Below are 16,037 nucleotides of genomic sequence, written 5' to 3'. Positions count from 1 at the left end.
AAGACTTAAAACTATTAAATGTGATAGACGTCTGAAACAAAAAGCAGAGTAACTGGCAGGTGCGCTTAACCCCAACCCCAACCCCAAAAAAAGAGCTCTCCCGCTCAAGTAAAATAGTCCTGTGTTCATCCACATATTTTCGTTTTACTGTGCATTTTTCCCTTGCATATTAAGAGCAAAACTGAAAAATTGTTTTCTCCAAAAATCACTATCCAACTGGGAAATGTTAAGCTATTATCATTCAATGCGAAAGCCAGTTTTGCAAAAATACCGTGCTAACCATGCCTGCTGCGGTCACATGTGTGGTTGGGAGACACAGAGGAGATGTATTCTCCGTGCCAAGGTCGTCCTGGGGTTAGGGGCAGGAACAGTAAAGCCACTCTTCCCTGGTTGATAGTGCTTTTTTTCTTTCTCACCCTCCCGCTGAGGAATCGTGTCTCACTCACGCGGTGAACGCTCACTCCCAACTACTGTAATGAACTCAAGCAGAGCGCGCATGCACATACACGAGACTTCGAAATGATTTTGTGCCTTCACAAGAGCTGCATGCAGCTCGAGCCCCACAGTTTGGCCACCCCTGGAATACACGGACAACCATCACTACACCAAGAGTGACCCAAGGATTTGCTGTTTAAAAAAAATTGAATAAATCTTCTTCTTCTTTTCCATTTGGCTTGTCACAATTAGGAGGCGCCACAGCGTGTCATCTTTTTCTTTTTTTATTTGAAGTCGTCCACCCTTGCTATCTTTTCTCCCTGGAGCCTCACTCTTCCCCCACCACCCCTCTCATTCATGCACATATAATCTGCTTTATTTCGGCTAATCTTCATACCCCTCCTTTCCAGTGCGTGCCTCTGTCTTTCTAATTGTTCCTCCACCTGCTCCCTACTTTCACTGCAGATCACAATATCATCTGCAAACATCATGGTCCAAGGGGATTCCAGTCTAACATCTGTCAGCCTATCCATTACAACTGAAAACAGGAAGGCTCTCAGCGCAGATCCCCGATGCATTCCCACCTCCACCTTAAATTCTTCTGACACGCCTACAGCACATATCACCGCTGTTCTTCTTCCTTCATACATGTCCCGAACTATTCTAACATATTTCTCTGCCACACCGGACTTTCGCATGCGGTACCACACTTCCTCTCTTGGTACTCTGTCATAGGCTTTCTCCAGGTCTACAAAGACACAATGTAGCTCCTTCTGACCTTCTCTGTACTTTTCCACTAGCATCCTCAAGGCAAATAATGCATCTGTGGTACTCTTTCTAGGCATGAAACCATACTGATGCTCGCAGATACTTACTTCTCTCCTGAGCCTCATCTCCACTGCTTCTTCCCATAACTCCATTGTGTGGCTCATTATCTTTATTCCTCTTTAGTTTCCACAGTTCTGAACATCGCCTTTGTTCTTAAAAATAGTACAGTACTAGTATACTTTTCCTCCATTCTTCTGGCATCTTCTCTCCCGCTAGTATTCTATTGAACAAGTTGGTCAAAAACTCCACAGCCAAATTGCTTACATGCCTCCACTGGTATGTCAACAGGACCAACTGTCTTTTCATTTTTCATCCTGTTCAGTGTCTTTCTAACTTCCCCCTTACTAATCATTGCCACTTCCTGGTCATTCATGCTTGCCTCTTCTACTCTCTTCTCTCCTATTTTTTCATTCATTAACTTCTCAAAGTACTCTTTCCATCTACTTAGCACACTACTGTCATCAGTCAAGGTATTTCCATCGCTATCCTTAATCACCTTTACTCGCTGCACATCCTTCCCATCTCGATCCCTCTGTCTGACCGACCTGTAGAGATCCTTTTCTCCTTCTTTCATATCCAACCTGGTGTACATGTCTTCATATGCCTCTTGTTGAGCCTTCGCCACCTCTTCCTTTGCCCTAAATCGCATCTCAATGTACTCCTTTTGCCTCTCGTCAGTCCTCTCAGTGTCCCACTTCTTCGCTAATCTCTTTTGTTGACTGACTTCCTGTATTTTGGGGTTCCACCGTCAAGTTTCTTTCTCCCCTTTCCTACCAGAAGACACCCCAAGTACTCTCCTGCCTGCCTTTCTGAAAACCTTAACAGGAGTAGTCCAGTCTTCTGGGAGCTCTTCCTGTCAGTCTAGAGTCTGTCTCATCTCTTTCCAAAAGGCCACACAACATTCTTCCTTTCTCAACTTCCACCACCTGATTCTCTGCTCTACCTTTGTCTTCTTAATCTTCTTATCCGCTACCAGAGTCATCCTACACACCACTATCCTATGCTGTTGAGTTACTCTCTCCCCCACTACTACGTTGCAGTCAGTAACCTCCTTCAAATTACATCGTCTGCACAAAATATAATTCACTTGCGTGCTTCTACCTCTGTTCTTGTAGGTTACTCTATGTTCCCGTCCCTTCTGGAAACAAGTGTTCACTACTCCCAATTCCATCCTTTTTGCGAAGTCCACCACCATTTGTCCCTCAAAGTTCCTTTGCTGGATACCGTAGTTTCCCATCATTTCTTCATCGTCCCCGTTTCCTTCACCAACATGTCCATTGAAATATACACCTATCACAACTCTCTCTCTCACTGGGATGCTCAGGACTACTTTGTCTAGCTCCTTCCAAAATTTCTCTTTCAATTCGAGGTCACATCCAACGTTTGGCACATACCCGCTAATCACATTGTACATAATTGCAGATTAACAGTGCCGGGGGCGGGTGTATTTAGCCCGTGCCATGACCTATCTGTTCTGGAATTCGTTTGAAGAAAGGCTCAAATATGTTTCACACAGGCTGGATGCCCTTCCTAATGCAACCAACTGCATTTAACCAGGTTGCAGATAGTCAAAAAAAGCAATCAAATAAACAAAGTCAGCACATAAGGTAGACAATATAAATACAATCTATGTTTAAGTTAAAGTCCAAATAGAAGAAATCAATGAACAAAGTTGGCACATAAGTAACACAATTTACATACTACCTTCTCTATGTTAAAGTTAAAGTTAAAAAGGTATGTGGGTAAGAAGGTTCGAGTATGAAAATGTAAAGGATATCCAGATTTAAAGGATATGGGGATGAAAGAGATTCAAACCAATGGCTCTCACGCCAGTAGTTGCAGGTTGACTCCTCCTCACAATCTCCATTGTACAAGTTGTTTAGGTTGTCCAAGATTATGCAGTTCCTCACATTTGATGCTTCTTCAACAGCAACGGTTTGATCACAAACACGTCTCGTTGTTAGCCAGCTTAGCAAAGGTGGTTCAGGCCGAGGGTCAAGTTTAAGTCGGCCTTTCTACTTGTCCAACTTCCTCACTACTAGTACTCACAGACCTCGTTGTATCTGATACGTAGGTTTTGCCGGTCGTGTAGGTACGAGCGATTGGTGTTTTCCTCCTCAGCAAATATTGATTACTGATGCGACTTGTTGTTAGCGAGCAAGGCTAGGCTAAGCTAGGTCGGGTGCTTCAATGCGAACGAATACGGCTCCAATTTGGGTAGTAAGATTTCACAGATCATGGTTCTTATTCCACTGAAGTCGTCACCATGGGCGTCCCACGTTGAGAATTCACAACATCCGGTCCAAATTCAGCAGGATTTATTTATTGTATGATCGGGTTGGCCAGAGCCTCCTCGTTTTCGCTGCCACCAGATCGGAGACCGGAAGCAGAATGAAAACAATAATTAAAAAAATAGAATCAATCATAACAATAATAAAAATCCTGGAATATCTATTAAAAGAACAAACTCATATGACAAGAAACATTAATTAGGCATACTTAAACTGCTTTACTGTGCTACAGAAAGTGGAGCGACTAGCTACATACTCCCCCTTTTCTTTGAATTTGACACGTGGCCTTGTGCTATGTGAAAGAATGAAATATTCAAACTGTGCATGATGTTGTAGAAGTTTAAACTTTTTTTTGTAATCAAATACGTTTGCATTTAACCATTTAGAATTTTTTCAAACATTGAGGTATCATTTTTATTCTTTTATGTGCAATACATCATAATTGAATTACTCATACAGTTTTTATTATATATTTAAGCAGTGTTTAAACTGTTCATGATATAGCATGGTTTCAACTGTTTTTAATGCAGTACTTTTGCATTTGACTGTAAAAAAAATTCAAACATTTAGGTATACTTTTTATTTGCAATACATCTTAATTGAATTTGTTGTGCAGTATTTGATATATATTTAAACACAGTGTTAGTTATCTATTTGTGCATACTTAAATTTATTTATAATGTTAAATATAGTTTTGAATAAAACCTGTGCGTCATTTTATCGTGCTGCATTTTAATGCGGGTCAAAATGGTGGTACTTTGCGAGCCAAGTATTTTTTTTCTCATGCTATTGGGGTAAAAGGCTTGAGATGCAATTTCCTAGCGGCCTTTAAATACAAAGTTCATTTAAAGACAAGAGAGCCTGTTCATGAACTTGGTGTTTAGAACTATAACGTCCAATGTTTACATCTTCCACTTGCAGACTTGTAGTGCACAAACATGAAAATCCTCCACAGACTCTCCTTCTTCCTGACTATTGCTGTCCTCTGTCACTGCATGTCCAACTTGGCTCTTTCCTGGTTCTCCACCTGTTTGTGTGACAGCAGACTCGGTACTGCTACCACCCTAAAATGTACATAGCTGCTAATCACATTGTACAGGGTGGTAGCAGGTTTTCCCTATATAAATTACGTTTATGACCTGATGTGTGCTCGATAAGCAGTCCCAAACATATTTTTTTGGTGCTTCGTACTGGTTAATGTCAACATACACTATTTGATGGACCACCATCGACACTGATAAAAGCAAATGATCAGACATCTCACCATTACAGTAGAGTTGGGCACTGAGAATCGAGAACTAATTGGAACAGGGGCTAACATCCCAGTTTCCTGGAACCATTAAAATGAAAATATTTTGATGCCTCCAGTCCCCTGACCCCAAAGAAGTAAGTGGAGAAAACCAACAAAGGCACGCTTGTGCTCAACAAGAGCGGCAAGCAAAAGTGTTAACTACTGTATGTTAAAATACATCACTAGATACCGCAGTGCAACACTTGTATTGAGATTATATTGTGCAGGGGAAGCTTTCACATAATGTGGAAATCTGAGGCACTCTGTCCCATCACAAATCTCACCCTACACCACACGGAACTTCAGTCAAGTCAAAGATGGTCAGCATACAATAAAATACAACCATGCCAACGTTGAGGCGGCTAACAACTTAAATGGTGGGTTTCTGTCAATATGGGGTGATGGGTGTACATTAATGAGAGAGGCCCTGTAGCTCAGTGGTTAGAGCACTGGTTTGATAAACCAGGGGTTGTGGGTTCGTATCCCACTGGGGCCTCCACTCCCTGAGAAGGGTTGCGTCAGGAAGGGCATCCGGCGTAAAAATTGTGCCAAAACATATGTGCGTCCATCTGAGATGACACGCTGTGGCGACCCCGAAAGGGACAAGCCGAAAGAAGGTGTACATTAATGAGAATAAAAGAACAAACAATTTTGCCAAGAAAACTCAAAGACCCTGTAAATCGATGCCGCTTTCCCTTGCCTTGATACGGATTACTAGGCCCCCACCCCTCCAACCCCCCCTGGAGCCAGGCCTAGTGGAGAGTCTCAATGGAGCTTGGTAAGCAGACCTCGACCCATGGTCCCCGACCGGGCAATGCCTAAAGAAGCAACATGGGTCCCTCTTCCCATGATCTCAACACCTGTGGGAGGTGCCTAAGAGAGTCAGGGAGAGAGAGAGTTGGACAGCACCCAAAGGCGGGGATCTGGCAAGCCAATTCACAACTTCAAAAGCTGACTCGATGGATCTGGAATATCACCTCTGCAGCAGGGCAAGAGCCTGAGCTGGTCTGAGAGGGCTCTTGGGCTGCCTCGACAGAGCTTGAGGTCCGATATCAGTCCTTTTGAGAGGGGCTGGACTCCACTCTGGAGTAAAAGGCGCCAAAAAGGTCTGAGCTTATAGAGTGCCCCTCAGCTTAGTGCCTGTATGTTGGGGTTCACCCTAATGGACAAGAATGTAGGCTCAGTCCGCTGTCAGGTGGGTGGAGTTGAACTGTTGTTTGTTCCTATGTGCTACACAACAATTCAGAAGATGTACCCATCTTGGTGTCCTGAAAGAGCTCCTCTGCTGAGGACTTCTTTGTTCTTCTGAGGGACTTCGAAGCTCATGTGGGCAATGACAGCATGACCTGGAATGCCGTGATTGAGAAGAATGGTCCCCGCAATCAAACCATTTTTTTATGAGACTTCTCTCCTCATCACAGATTGCCCATAACAACCTCTTCTTCTTTTCCTTTTGGCTTGTCCCATTAGGGGTTGCCACAGCATGTTATCTCAGATGAACACATATTTGGCACAGTTTTACGCCGGATACCCTTGCTGACGCAAACCCTCTGCATTTTAGCCATGGAGAAAGGCTTTACAGCACCTGGTATTCCCAGGTGGTCTCCCATTCAAGTACTGACCAGGTCCAAACCCGCTTAGCTTCCGAGATTTGACGAGATCGGGCGTTCTCAGGGTAGCATGGCCATACGCTCCCCATAACAAACACCATGTTCAAATATAAGTGTGTCCATACACTTACTTGCTCTTGGCAACATTACACCCTAAGCCTCAGTTCAACTTTATGATTGTATAATCGGACTTGTGGTTGCATGTCATGGACACTAAGGTGAAGAGAAGAACAGTTCTCCCAGCTGATCACCACCTAGCGGTTTATTGGCTTTGATTGTGGAAGAAGATGGTAGTTCGACCTTGGAGAGGCAAATATTTTGTGTGAGTCTGGTGGGAACGTCTGGTAAAATCCACTGTCAGAAGAAGTTTAAACTCACTCCTCCAGTAGAACTTCGCCCAAGTTCTGAGGGAGGGGCAGTCACTGGGTATGAGTAGACCATTTACTCCACCTCGATTGTTGAGGTGGCCAACCGAAGCAGTGACCGTATGGTAGTCAGCACCTGTCGTGGGGGAAATCCCTGAACCTGTTGGTGGACACCAAGATAAAGGGGTGGCGTCAAGCTGGAGGAGGTATCCTATTGAGCCTTTTTGGCCAGTGGGAATCTGGAAGCAGCTGATGGGTACCGTTTGACCAAGTGGAATGCAGTTTTGGTGGTCGCCGAGGAAAATATTCAGGAGAGGGGAGTTTGATGAGGTAATGGTGGGTGTTTAATTAGTACCATAAAGCCTGTAATTTTGCTTACAATTAAAGCCAAGGATGTCTTGAATAATAACCTGGATCCGTATGGTACGGCTTCTGCATCCAGAACTTGTACCTTAAAGCCTATTTAGCCAACACTAGCCAAATTGTACTGTGTTGCAAAGGGTGTTAGAAGAGCGTGCATGCGCGCTCAGACAAACACGCGCACACACACATTTCTCATTAGTAATTCTATATCAGTAGGAAAGCACACTGAAAAAAAATTGTGGAATAGAAAATAAAGATATCGTTTCAGTTGGCAATATATTTATACCTTTGTATAATGTTTTCACTCTGTAACCTTTAGAAAATTGGTGTTAAACTCAAGTCCTGGGGGCCTGATCTGGCCCCCCATATGATTTTATGTGGCCTGCAAAGGCAAATGATGTCTGTCAAATTCCATGATTCTTGTTTAAATCTGTTCAAAAATCGCAAATTGTCATAAATAACGTTGAAAAATCGCGGCCGGATAATGGCCCAATGAGGAAAACCATAACTACAGTCTGGAGTGTAATAAAAATGAGGTTGAGGACCCTGATTTAGAATATCAGAAAATGGATGAATTTGATCTTTTTCACCCGATCTCAATCAGATTAAAATCATGTAAACAGATCGCGGTATCGGTAGTTTTAATTACTGAAAGCTCTGTAATCATTAAAAAAAAAGAAACTCATCTATCTTGTGTTTTTACCCAGGCCGCCAGCATGTTTGAAACAGAAACAGTCATTAAAGTTTGATTGTAGATCAGAGCCATAAAAAACAGTGAAAAAAAGTGTTCTTGTGGCAATATTATCTGCCAGTTATAGCTAAAATGCTGTAATAAATGCCTCACAATGTGTCTTTGATTTTTTTGTTTTGTCTCTGTATAGCCCTGATAAATTGGGTGCACTGCTCCAAATTATCGAAACTAATGAGCTTGTTACCTTGACGGCCTTTACAGCTGCGCATGTTTTCCCTCATAAACACGTGAGAACTTGGCCCATAGTGAGACCCTTTATCACAACACAATTTCGATATATAAATGAAAATCATTGAGTTGGCAACAGTAAAACTGTAAAGCTGTGAGAGTTTATTTGTCTCTTCTTCTTTAGATACAGTAAAAAGAAAGGTAGGTTGTGATAATTTGCTGTTAAAAATTAGATAAACTGCAGCTATGTAGGTGGTGGTCCAGAGTAGCGCAGCATAACACTGAAGGATCGGGCAAAATTGTTGGAGATGGAGCAGCTGTTGGCTTCATCCATGAGGGGCAGGAGAAAGGCCAATAGCAGTAAAGCCAGGAAGAAGAGCCATAGTGGAAGAGCCAGTCGACATACCCGCTGCAACAACCCTCTTCTCTGCAATAACAGCAGCAACAGAAAGGGTGTTAATGGAACTTAGCATGAATGTGTCATCTTTGGCGGCTATGTCACTAGATGTACATCTTAACTAATTCCATCATTGGAAATTCTTGTTCTCTTTTTTTCACAGTAATCCCTCGCTATATTGTGGTTAACTGATTGTGGATTCAGTGAATATCCAATATTTTTTGTAATAGGTCACTGCTGTGCAGTGTCTCACCTACCCAACTCATATGCAGTTAGCTTTATTGTCTAAATGATTGTGGTAGGCTGGTAGCAATGACTCTCACACGGTCAGTTGGGTCAATCTTACTGAGTATTCGCAATTTATTAATTTGGTAACTCCCTGACCTGGATAAGTGGATGAAAATGGATGGATGAATGCTCGACAATACAAAGCACATGACTGTAAGGTCATTGGTTAAAACACAGGTTACAGTCAGCTGCATTTGAATAAATTCACATGAACTTTAGCTAAGTACACACTCATATTAGACGAAAACACATGGAAGAGCAAATTTTTTTTGGACTTCCTACAACAGCAGTACTATAGTAAAAATCATCTGAGTGAATGCTGGATTTCTGTCATGTTTTCGCTGACTACATTGCCAAGACCAGTGAGAGGAATGGTGACAATGCTTGAGGGAGGAAGTCGACTGTTCACACCATGTCTACTTGGGCTGTTGTTCACTTCACTCATGCAGAACGTTTAGTAGGCATGTGCTTGTTGTGTAGGGTGTGTGTGGATGGTGATCTTAAGTGGACAACTAAAATACTCTACTTCTCTTTAGTATAACCTTGGCAATGAGTTGCTTATATGAAACTTACATTTATAAAAGAATATTCAGACAATAGCAACAATTTGTCAATACTTAACGGATTTTATTTATTGCAGGGTTTTCCTGGAGTGTTAGCCCTATGTTGAATGAAGGTTTTTGTCATAAATGTTCATTAAAAGTACTTTCAACACATCATCACTGCTATTATCATCACCCTGATGAAAGTCTGTAAATCTAGGAGTTTAATGGTAATATACAGTCGTCCCTTGACATACGAGAAACTTTCCATACAGGTGTTCTGAAATACGGTGGAACATCTGGAGAGCGTTGGCCTCACATTTCTGAGCACGAGGGTTCAACTCCCGGCCCTGTCCGTGTGGAGTCTGCATATTCTCCTCGTGCCTGCGTGGGTGTTTTCCGGCTGGGTTTCCTCTTACATCCCAAAAACATGCATTCATTTGAAGACTCTAAACTGCTCCTAGTTGTGGTTGTGAGTGTGACTGTTGTCCATCTCCATGTGCCTTGCGATTGGTTGGCCGTTCAGGATGTACCCTGCTTCAAGCCCGATGACAGCTGGGAGTGGCTCCAGCACTCCCGCGACTCTCGTGAGGATAAGTGGTTCAAAAAATGGATGAATGTTCCGAAATATGACCCGCGGCCGTGACAATTTTTTGCCTTGTTTTGCAAGGCAGGATTTGATGTACAAACGACTGCCGGTAGATGGCACCACGATCATTAAGATGCTGAAATGCATAGGCTTCTCAAGCTTCACTGGGTCTTTCCGTGTGCACCCCGGCTTGATAGGATCTCTATGCAGCTGGGCTCCCATTTTGTTATCTTGCATTTAGTACTAGTAAATTTTCAGCCATGTGGCCCAAGAAAGCAATCGCTAAGGAAAGTGGTGAGTAAAAAGAAAAGGATGATGTCAATGGAATTCAAGCGTGAAAGAATAGAAAAGCACAAACACGTTGTATAAGTGAGTGGATTGGCAAAGAGTTATGACCATTCTATGTAAAGCATATTGTAATGCCTTAGGTAAAGGTCAATGAGGAAAAGCAGTCACCACTGGGTTTTAGTCGCTTTTTATTCAAGCCTTGGGCAGCACACACAGAACACTAACAATGAGGTGCTGCTCAGCCACACACTTTCCGCTTAGTCTACTTTACGCCATCCCTTTCTCTGCTCTTAAAGTGTTACACTGATAACTATGGTTTCTGTATTTCAATATGTAGAATTCTGAAGCAGAAGGAATCCATGAAGTCGATGAGACCAGCCAACGGGGTGACATTTATTTCAAAGCTACAGACCTGACTGAGGAATTGAAAAAGAGTTATAGATGGAGCAGCATACAAGGAATGAAGTGAGATTATTTCTGATGAGGAGACAGGGGAGGTTTTCTTGACCACCTAGATGAAGAAATTGTTGGCAATGTGGGAGAAAGTGTCAGGCTTTGTGGTGAAGAAAAAGTTGCAAGTTGCATTGGAGTTATGTATGCAATGACATGTGCCTTACAGATTTCAGAAACAGTCACAAAGAAGCAGAAACAAATTTTTTGGACAGGTATGTTTTTAAATAACCAAAATTGTCCAAGAGAAAAGACCCAAAGATAATGAAGCAAAACTGGAAAAAATGTACCCAAGCAATTAAGTTCATTCAAGTTCATTAAGAGTACAGTAACATTAAGCTAAGTGCTAAATAGTTAAGTGAAATGATACAAATTATGTTTAGCAAAAGTGAAAGAAAAACAAACTTGTTGCAATTAAGTTCAGAAATAGAGTGTATAATGTGACTGAGAAACGACCTCCTCCATAAACATCCTCAATCTGCCTTCTCCACCCTCCACCTCTGCTAGTGTCTTCTGTGACCAAAAGTCATCTATTTTCCAAGATATGTACACTTGATAAAAGCACTTCTTTCTTGATGTTTTTCTACGATACAATATTTGTAATTTAAAAATACATTTCTTAATTAAAGACATACAAAAAAAAGCAGCGCCATGGGGGCCGAGCTGAAAAGCGTTGGCCTCACTGTTTTGAGGACCGAGGTTCAATCCCGCCCTTCCCTATGTGGAGTTTGCATGTTCTCCCCATGCCTGCGTGGGTTTTCTCCAGGCACTGCAGTTTCCTCACACTTCCCATAAACATGCAACATTAATTGGGCACTCTAAAATTGCCTCTAGGTGTGATTGTGAATGCGACTGTTTTGTCTCGATGTGCCCTGCGATTGGTTGGAAACCAGTTCACGGTGTACCCCGCCTCCTGGCCATTGACAGCTGGGATAGGCTCCAGCACTCCCCGCGACCCTTGTGAGGGTAAGCAGCTTGAAAAATGGATGGATGGAAAAAAAAGCGAAGAAGTGGGATACAGAGGACTGAGAAGAGGTGATAGGAATTCATTGAGATGCGACGTAGGGAAAAGGTGGTGGTGGCGAAGGGCTAAACAAGAGCCATATGAAGACATTTACACCAGGTTAGACACGAAAGAAGGAGAAAAAGATATCTACAGGTTGGCCAGACATGAGGGACAGAAATGGGAAGGATGTGCAGCAATTAAGGGTGATTAAGGATACAGTAAGTTTCTTTTGGCTTGTCCCTTTCGGGGTCGCCACAGCGTGTCATCTCAGATGAACGCACATATATGTTAGGCACAATTTTTACGCCGGATGCCCTTCCTGACGCAATCCTTCTCAGGGAGTGGAGGCCCCAGTGGGATACGAACCCACAGCCCCTGGTTTACCAAACCAGTGCTCTAACCACTGAGCTACAGGGCCCTTTTACTTACTTTTTAAGGATACAGAGGAAAATATGTTGACTTGTGCCAGTAATGTGCTAAATAGAACAAAAGACTATTTTAAGAAGTTGATGTATGAAGAAAATGAGAGTGAAGAGAGAGTAGAAGAGGCAAGTGTGATGGACCAGGAAGTGGCAATGATTAGTAAGGGGGAAGTTAGAAAGGCACTAAAAGGATGAAAAATGGAAAGGAAGTTGGTCCATCACAGTTGCTTTTACTACTCTTCCTTCACTCTAAGTCAAAAGAAACGAACAGAAAGTCGATCATAGAACCGTGACCTAGGGTGTTCTGGTGGTAAGTGCACATGTGGAAACACTTATGCCTGAACATGGTGGTTGTTATGGAAAATCCCTCATGAGCACAGAAGTCCACTCACAGAACACCACTTGGATTCTGATTGCGGGGCCATTCTTGCCACTCACGCTCTTCCACTTCTCACTGTCATTGCCCACGTGGGCATTGAAGTTCCCCAGCAGAATGATGGAGTCTCCAGAGGGAGTGCTCTCCTCTCAGGATTCCAAAATGTGTGGCTTCTTTGAACTGCTGTCTGGTGCATTGGCACAAAAAACAGTCAGAAGGCAGAGGGAGGCTACCCTCTTCTCCACCAGGGTGAACTGCAACATACAGGCACCAAGCCGGGGGGAAATAAGTACACCCACACCAGCTCGGCGCCTCTCACCCTGGGAAACTCCAGAGTGGAACAGAGTCCAACCCCTCTCAAGAGGACTGATACCAGAGCCTAAACAGTGCACGGAGGTGAGGTGATGACACAGATCTGATGTTGTTCACAGTGGTCAAAAGGACCACTCAAGGGCTTAGTGTGTCTGGTCAGACAAAAATAAATAAATGAAAAAATAATAGTGCAAGCGCTGACAATTTAAAACAAAGAGGGGAGGTTGCTGCCGCAATCTCCACCCCACGCCCTGTCATGATGCTGCATGCCCCAGTTTGAAAACCACTGGACTTGGCAGATGGAAGCCTCTGCCTCACAGTTCAGAGGTCTGGGGTTCAAATCCTGGCCCAGCCTGTGTGGAGTTTACAGGTTCTCCGCGTGCCTGCATGGGTTTATTCCAGACACTCCGGTTTCCTCCCACATCCCCAAAAAATGAAGGGTAGGTTAATTGAAGACTCTAAATTGCTCGTTGGTATGAATGTGAGTGCGATTGTTTTTTTTTTTTGTTTATACGTGCCCTGCGATTGAATGGCAACCAGTTCAAGGTATCTAATGCCCTATGACATCTGGGATTGGCTCCAGCACTCCCGTGAGACTTGTAGAGCTAAGTGGATTAGAAAATAGATGGATAGTTACTGTAAACAAGAGTAATAGTGACATCTTTCTCATCTGTACTCTACAACCACCACATCAACTCACTCATTGTTAAGCTAAGGAACTCATGTTGGCAAATTTACATTTCAAATTGCAGCTGTAAAATGATACGTAAAATTTTAAATCCTAATTCCAGCAGACAGTGAAGAAACTCACAAGGTCGACGGAACTGGGAGTTTTTTTTTTCTTTTAATTACTGAAATCAGTGAAGTACATGGGGAGAGCCAACAAATGACGTTGGTTGGGCTGTGGAACAGGGACGCAGCACTCCACCTTCATCCAATTTATTGCATTGAAGAGGGGCTACAGTGCACATCAGAGTCTTTACAAGTCCGTGGATAAATATGTGTGCACCCTGGACTGCAAATGCATCACTAAATGAGACAACACACGTGGCAAAATATATTTACTTATGAATAAGAGTACAGTATACTACTTATCCAGCTCATATATAAATAGGTATGCCGCTAATCCTCATTAGGGATGCTGGTGTGCCTCAGTCTATCCCAGCTGACTTCAGGAGAGAGGCAGCATACAACCTGGACTGGCTTCTCAAACTGTTTATTCTATTATTAACTTTGTTGTTTTTTTTCCTCCATCTGGTCACCACCATGCGTGGTGGGGTGGAAGCCTCGCACCCGCTGATAACCAATCACAGTGAAAATAAACAGATGCCTGTAATTTCCTATTCTTTAATGAAATATGTACTGTATTTGTTTTATGATACCTTGTATGATGGTCCTTCAGTGGCAGGTTCCCCTCGTTGGACAAAGATTTTCTGCAAAGGAAACGGAAGTCATTTTACAACAGTATATATGGTACTTTTCCACACAAGTGAGGTTTACGTGATATACATGGGCATAATACCTCAAAACATTTTCTCAAACATTAGTAAAGCCTCTTAAGTGTACAGTACATTGTTTTCCAGCTCATTTAGTACAGTGCTGCCTTGAAATTTGCGTGACCTGACTTGTGAGGTTTTCGAGATAGGAACTGCCATTCAGGTGATTTTATAATTTGTCTTGTGAGCACAAACCGGAAATATGAGCACTGCATGATGGCAGTGAACTCAACTCAGCTCACTATACAATAGGCAGCAGTTTGGCAAATGATTGAATAATTCTTCAAATAAAGGAGGATTCAAGATAATTATTGCCATTACCAGTTGAAGATTATTGTAAGATTAAACAAAAAATTTGCCCATTTTACAACTCTAATGTAGTCCTTGAGCACAAAAGTTGCTCCTCCCAGACAGTCGAACTGGATGTCTTTTTGGATTCCAAATGTGACCTTGATGTGATAAATCATGTATTTCAATTTTATTCAACGTATATTCAATTAAGTACGGTGGCGCAGCTGTAAAGCGTTAGCATAACAGTTTTGAGGTCCAGGGTTCAATCCCGGCCCCACCTGTATGGAGTTTGCATGTTCTCTCAGTTTTCTCTGGGCACTCCGGTTTCCTCCTACATCCTAAAAACATGCATTCATTGGGTCCTCTAAATTTCCCCCAAGTATTATTGTGAGCGGCGACTGTTGTCTGTCTCCATGTGCACCGCGATTGGCTGGCAACCCCGTTGACAGCTGGGATTGGCTCCAGCACTCCCGCGACCCCTGTGAGGATAAGCGGCTCAGAAAATGGATGGATGGATGGACATTTTTACGTCACAAAACTCCTTCATATCACTTCAAATTCTAAAGGTAAAGTAAGAAACTTGACGTTTCTATTGGTTTCCATGGTGTACAAACATACTGGTTGAATAATCCCATAATGTCAACAGACCTTGTGTGTGTTTACCCTCCCTTTTCCTCTTGACCTACCTCACTATCACTCACTTAAAGCCCAAGTGTCATCCCTATAAACATTCTTAAATAGTTATTGTAATGAAAAATACATATAACATTATTCACTTCACTGTCTATACGAAAAAATAAGTGTGAGCGGAGAGCAAGTCATCCATGCGCAAAGTTGCAGAAGTGTCATTCTACGAAATCCAAGTGGTCGCCATATTGGCTCCATCCTCCGTCCGTGACGTCACCCGGGCATTCGCCAATGAAAACACGTGGTGCACCCTAACTATGGGAGACAAACCTGCCCCTTCTGACACGGAAGCTCTTTGCGAAAAGGGGAAGACCACACAACCGAATGAAGTTATCGGGGCAATATTGCACCATTGTTTTGAGCACTCGGGGCAATGTTACACTATTGTTTTGAGCCATATTCAGATGATATGCGATCACGGCCAAACCGCATCAGCCAATGTGGCTGATTTTTGGCACCGTGGTGGCATATAATGGAGCTGAGCCGTGCTGCTTTTAGGGGGATGTTCAAAGCCGCCGCAGTACTTGTTGAACACCGTTGAGCCGGGGCGCATTACTGCCTACCTGTTATTTGGAACCCACGAAGCTCTCGTCCTCTGCACCCGTGAAATCCATTTTTCACAGTGAACCGGGTCTCTTGCAAACTTATGAAGGCTAAATCCATTCTCCCGAGTGTTCAAGCAATGTCTAGCAATGCAATGAGCCAGCATTTTGGCTACCTTCCCGAAGGTAAAACTAATGGAAACAAACAAATCCACTTGGGGGTGTCGCTGTCCTTTATGTCACTTGCTG

At 43.0% G+C, this 16,037-nt stretch overlaps 1 protein-coding gene and 1 pseudogene across 4 annotated transcripts in view; both read right to left on the bottom strand.

Moving 5' to 3' along the window:
* Positions 1-6,418: 6,418 nt before the first annotated feature.
* LOC133513860 (5S ribosomal RNA) lies at positions 6,419-6,537 on the bottom strand (annotated as a pseudogene).
* Positions 6,538-8,241: 1,704 nt separating this feature from the next.
* The window catches only part of syne3 (spectrin repeat containing, nuclear envelope family member 3), a 118,178-nt gene continuing 110,382 nt past the window's right edge, over positions 8,242-16,037 (bottom strand). For all 4 annotated transcript variants that reach the window (XM_061844269.1, XM_061844270.1, XM_061844272.1 and 1 more), the window contains 2 exons: positions 14,155-14,205; positions 8,242-8,529 (listed from right to left, as the gene is read on the bottom strand). In XM_061844269.1, the coding sequence (XP_061700253.1) occupies positions 8,347-8,529; positions 14,155-14,205 (234 nt within the window). In that variant the 3' untranslated portion in view covers positions 8,242-8,346. The remainder of the gene's footprint in view (positions 8,530-14,154; positions 14,206-16,037) is intronic.

This window comes from Syngnathoides biaculeatus, chromosome 15, assembly GCF_019802595.1.
Source record: "Syngnathoides biaculeatus isolate LvHL_M chromosome 15, ASM1980259v1, whole genome shotgun sequence".
NCBI lineage: Eukaryota > Metazoa > Chordata > Actinopteri > Syngnathiformes > Syngnathidae > Syngnathoides > Syngnathoides biaculeatus.
The sequence above is the reverse complement of the archived record's forward strand: the minus strand, read 5'-3'. Positions and strand labels throughout refer to the sequence as shown.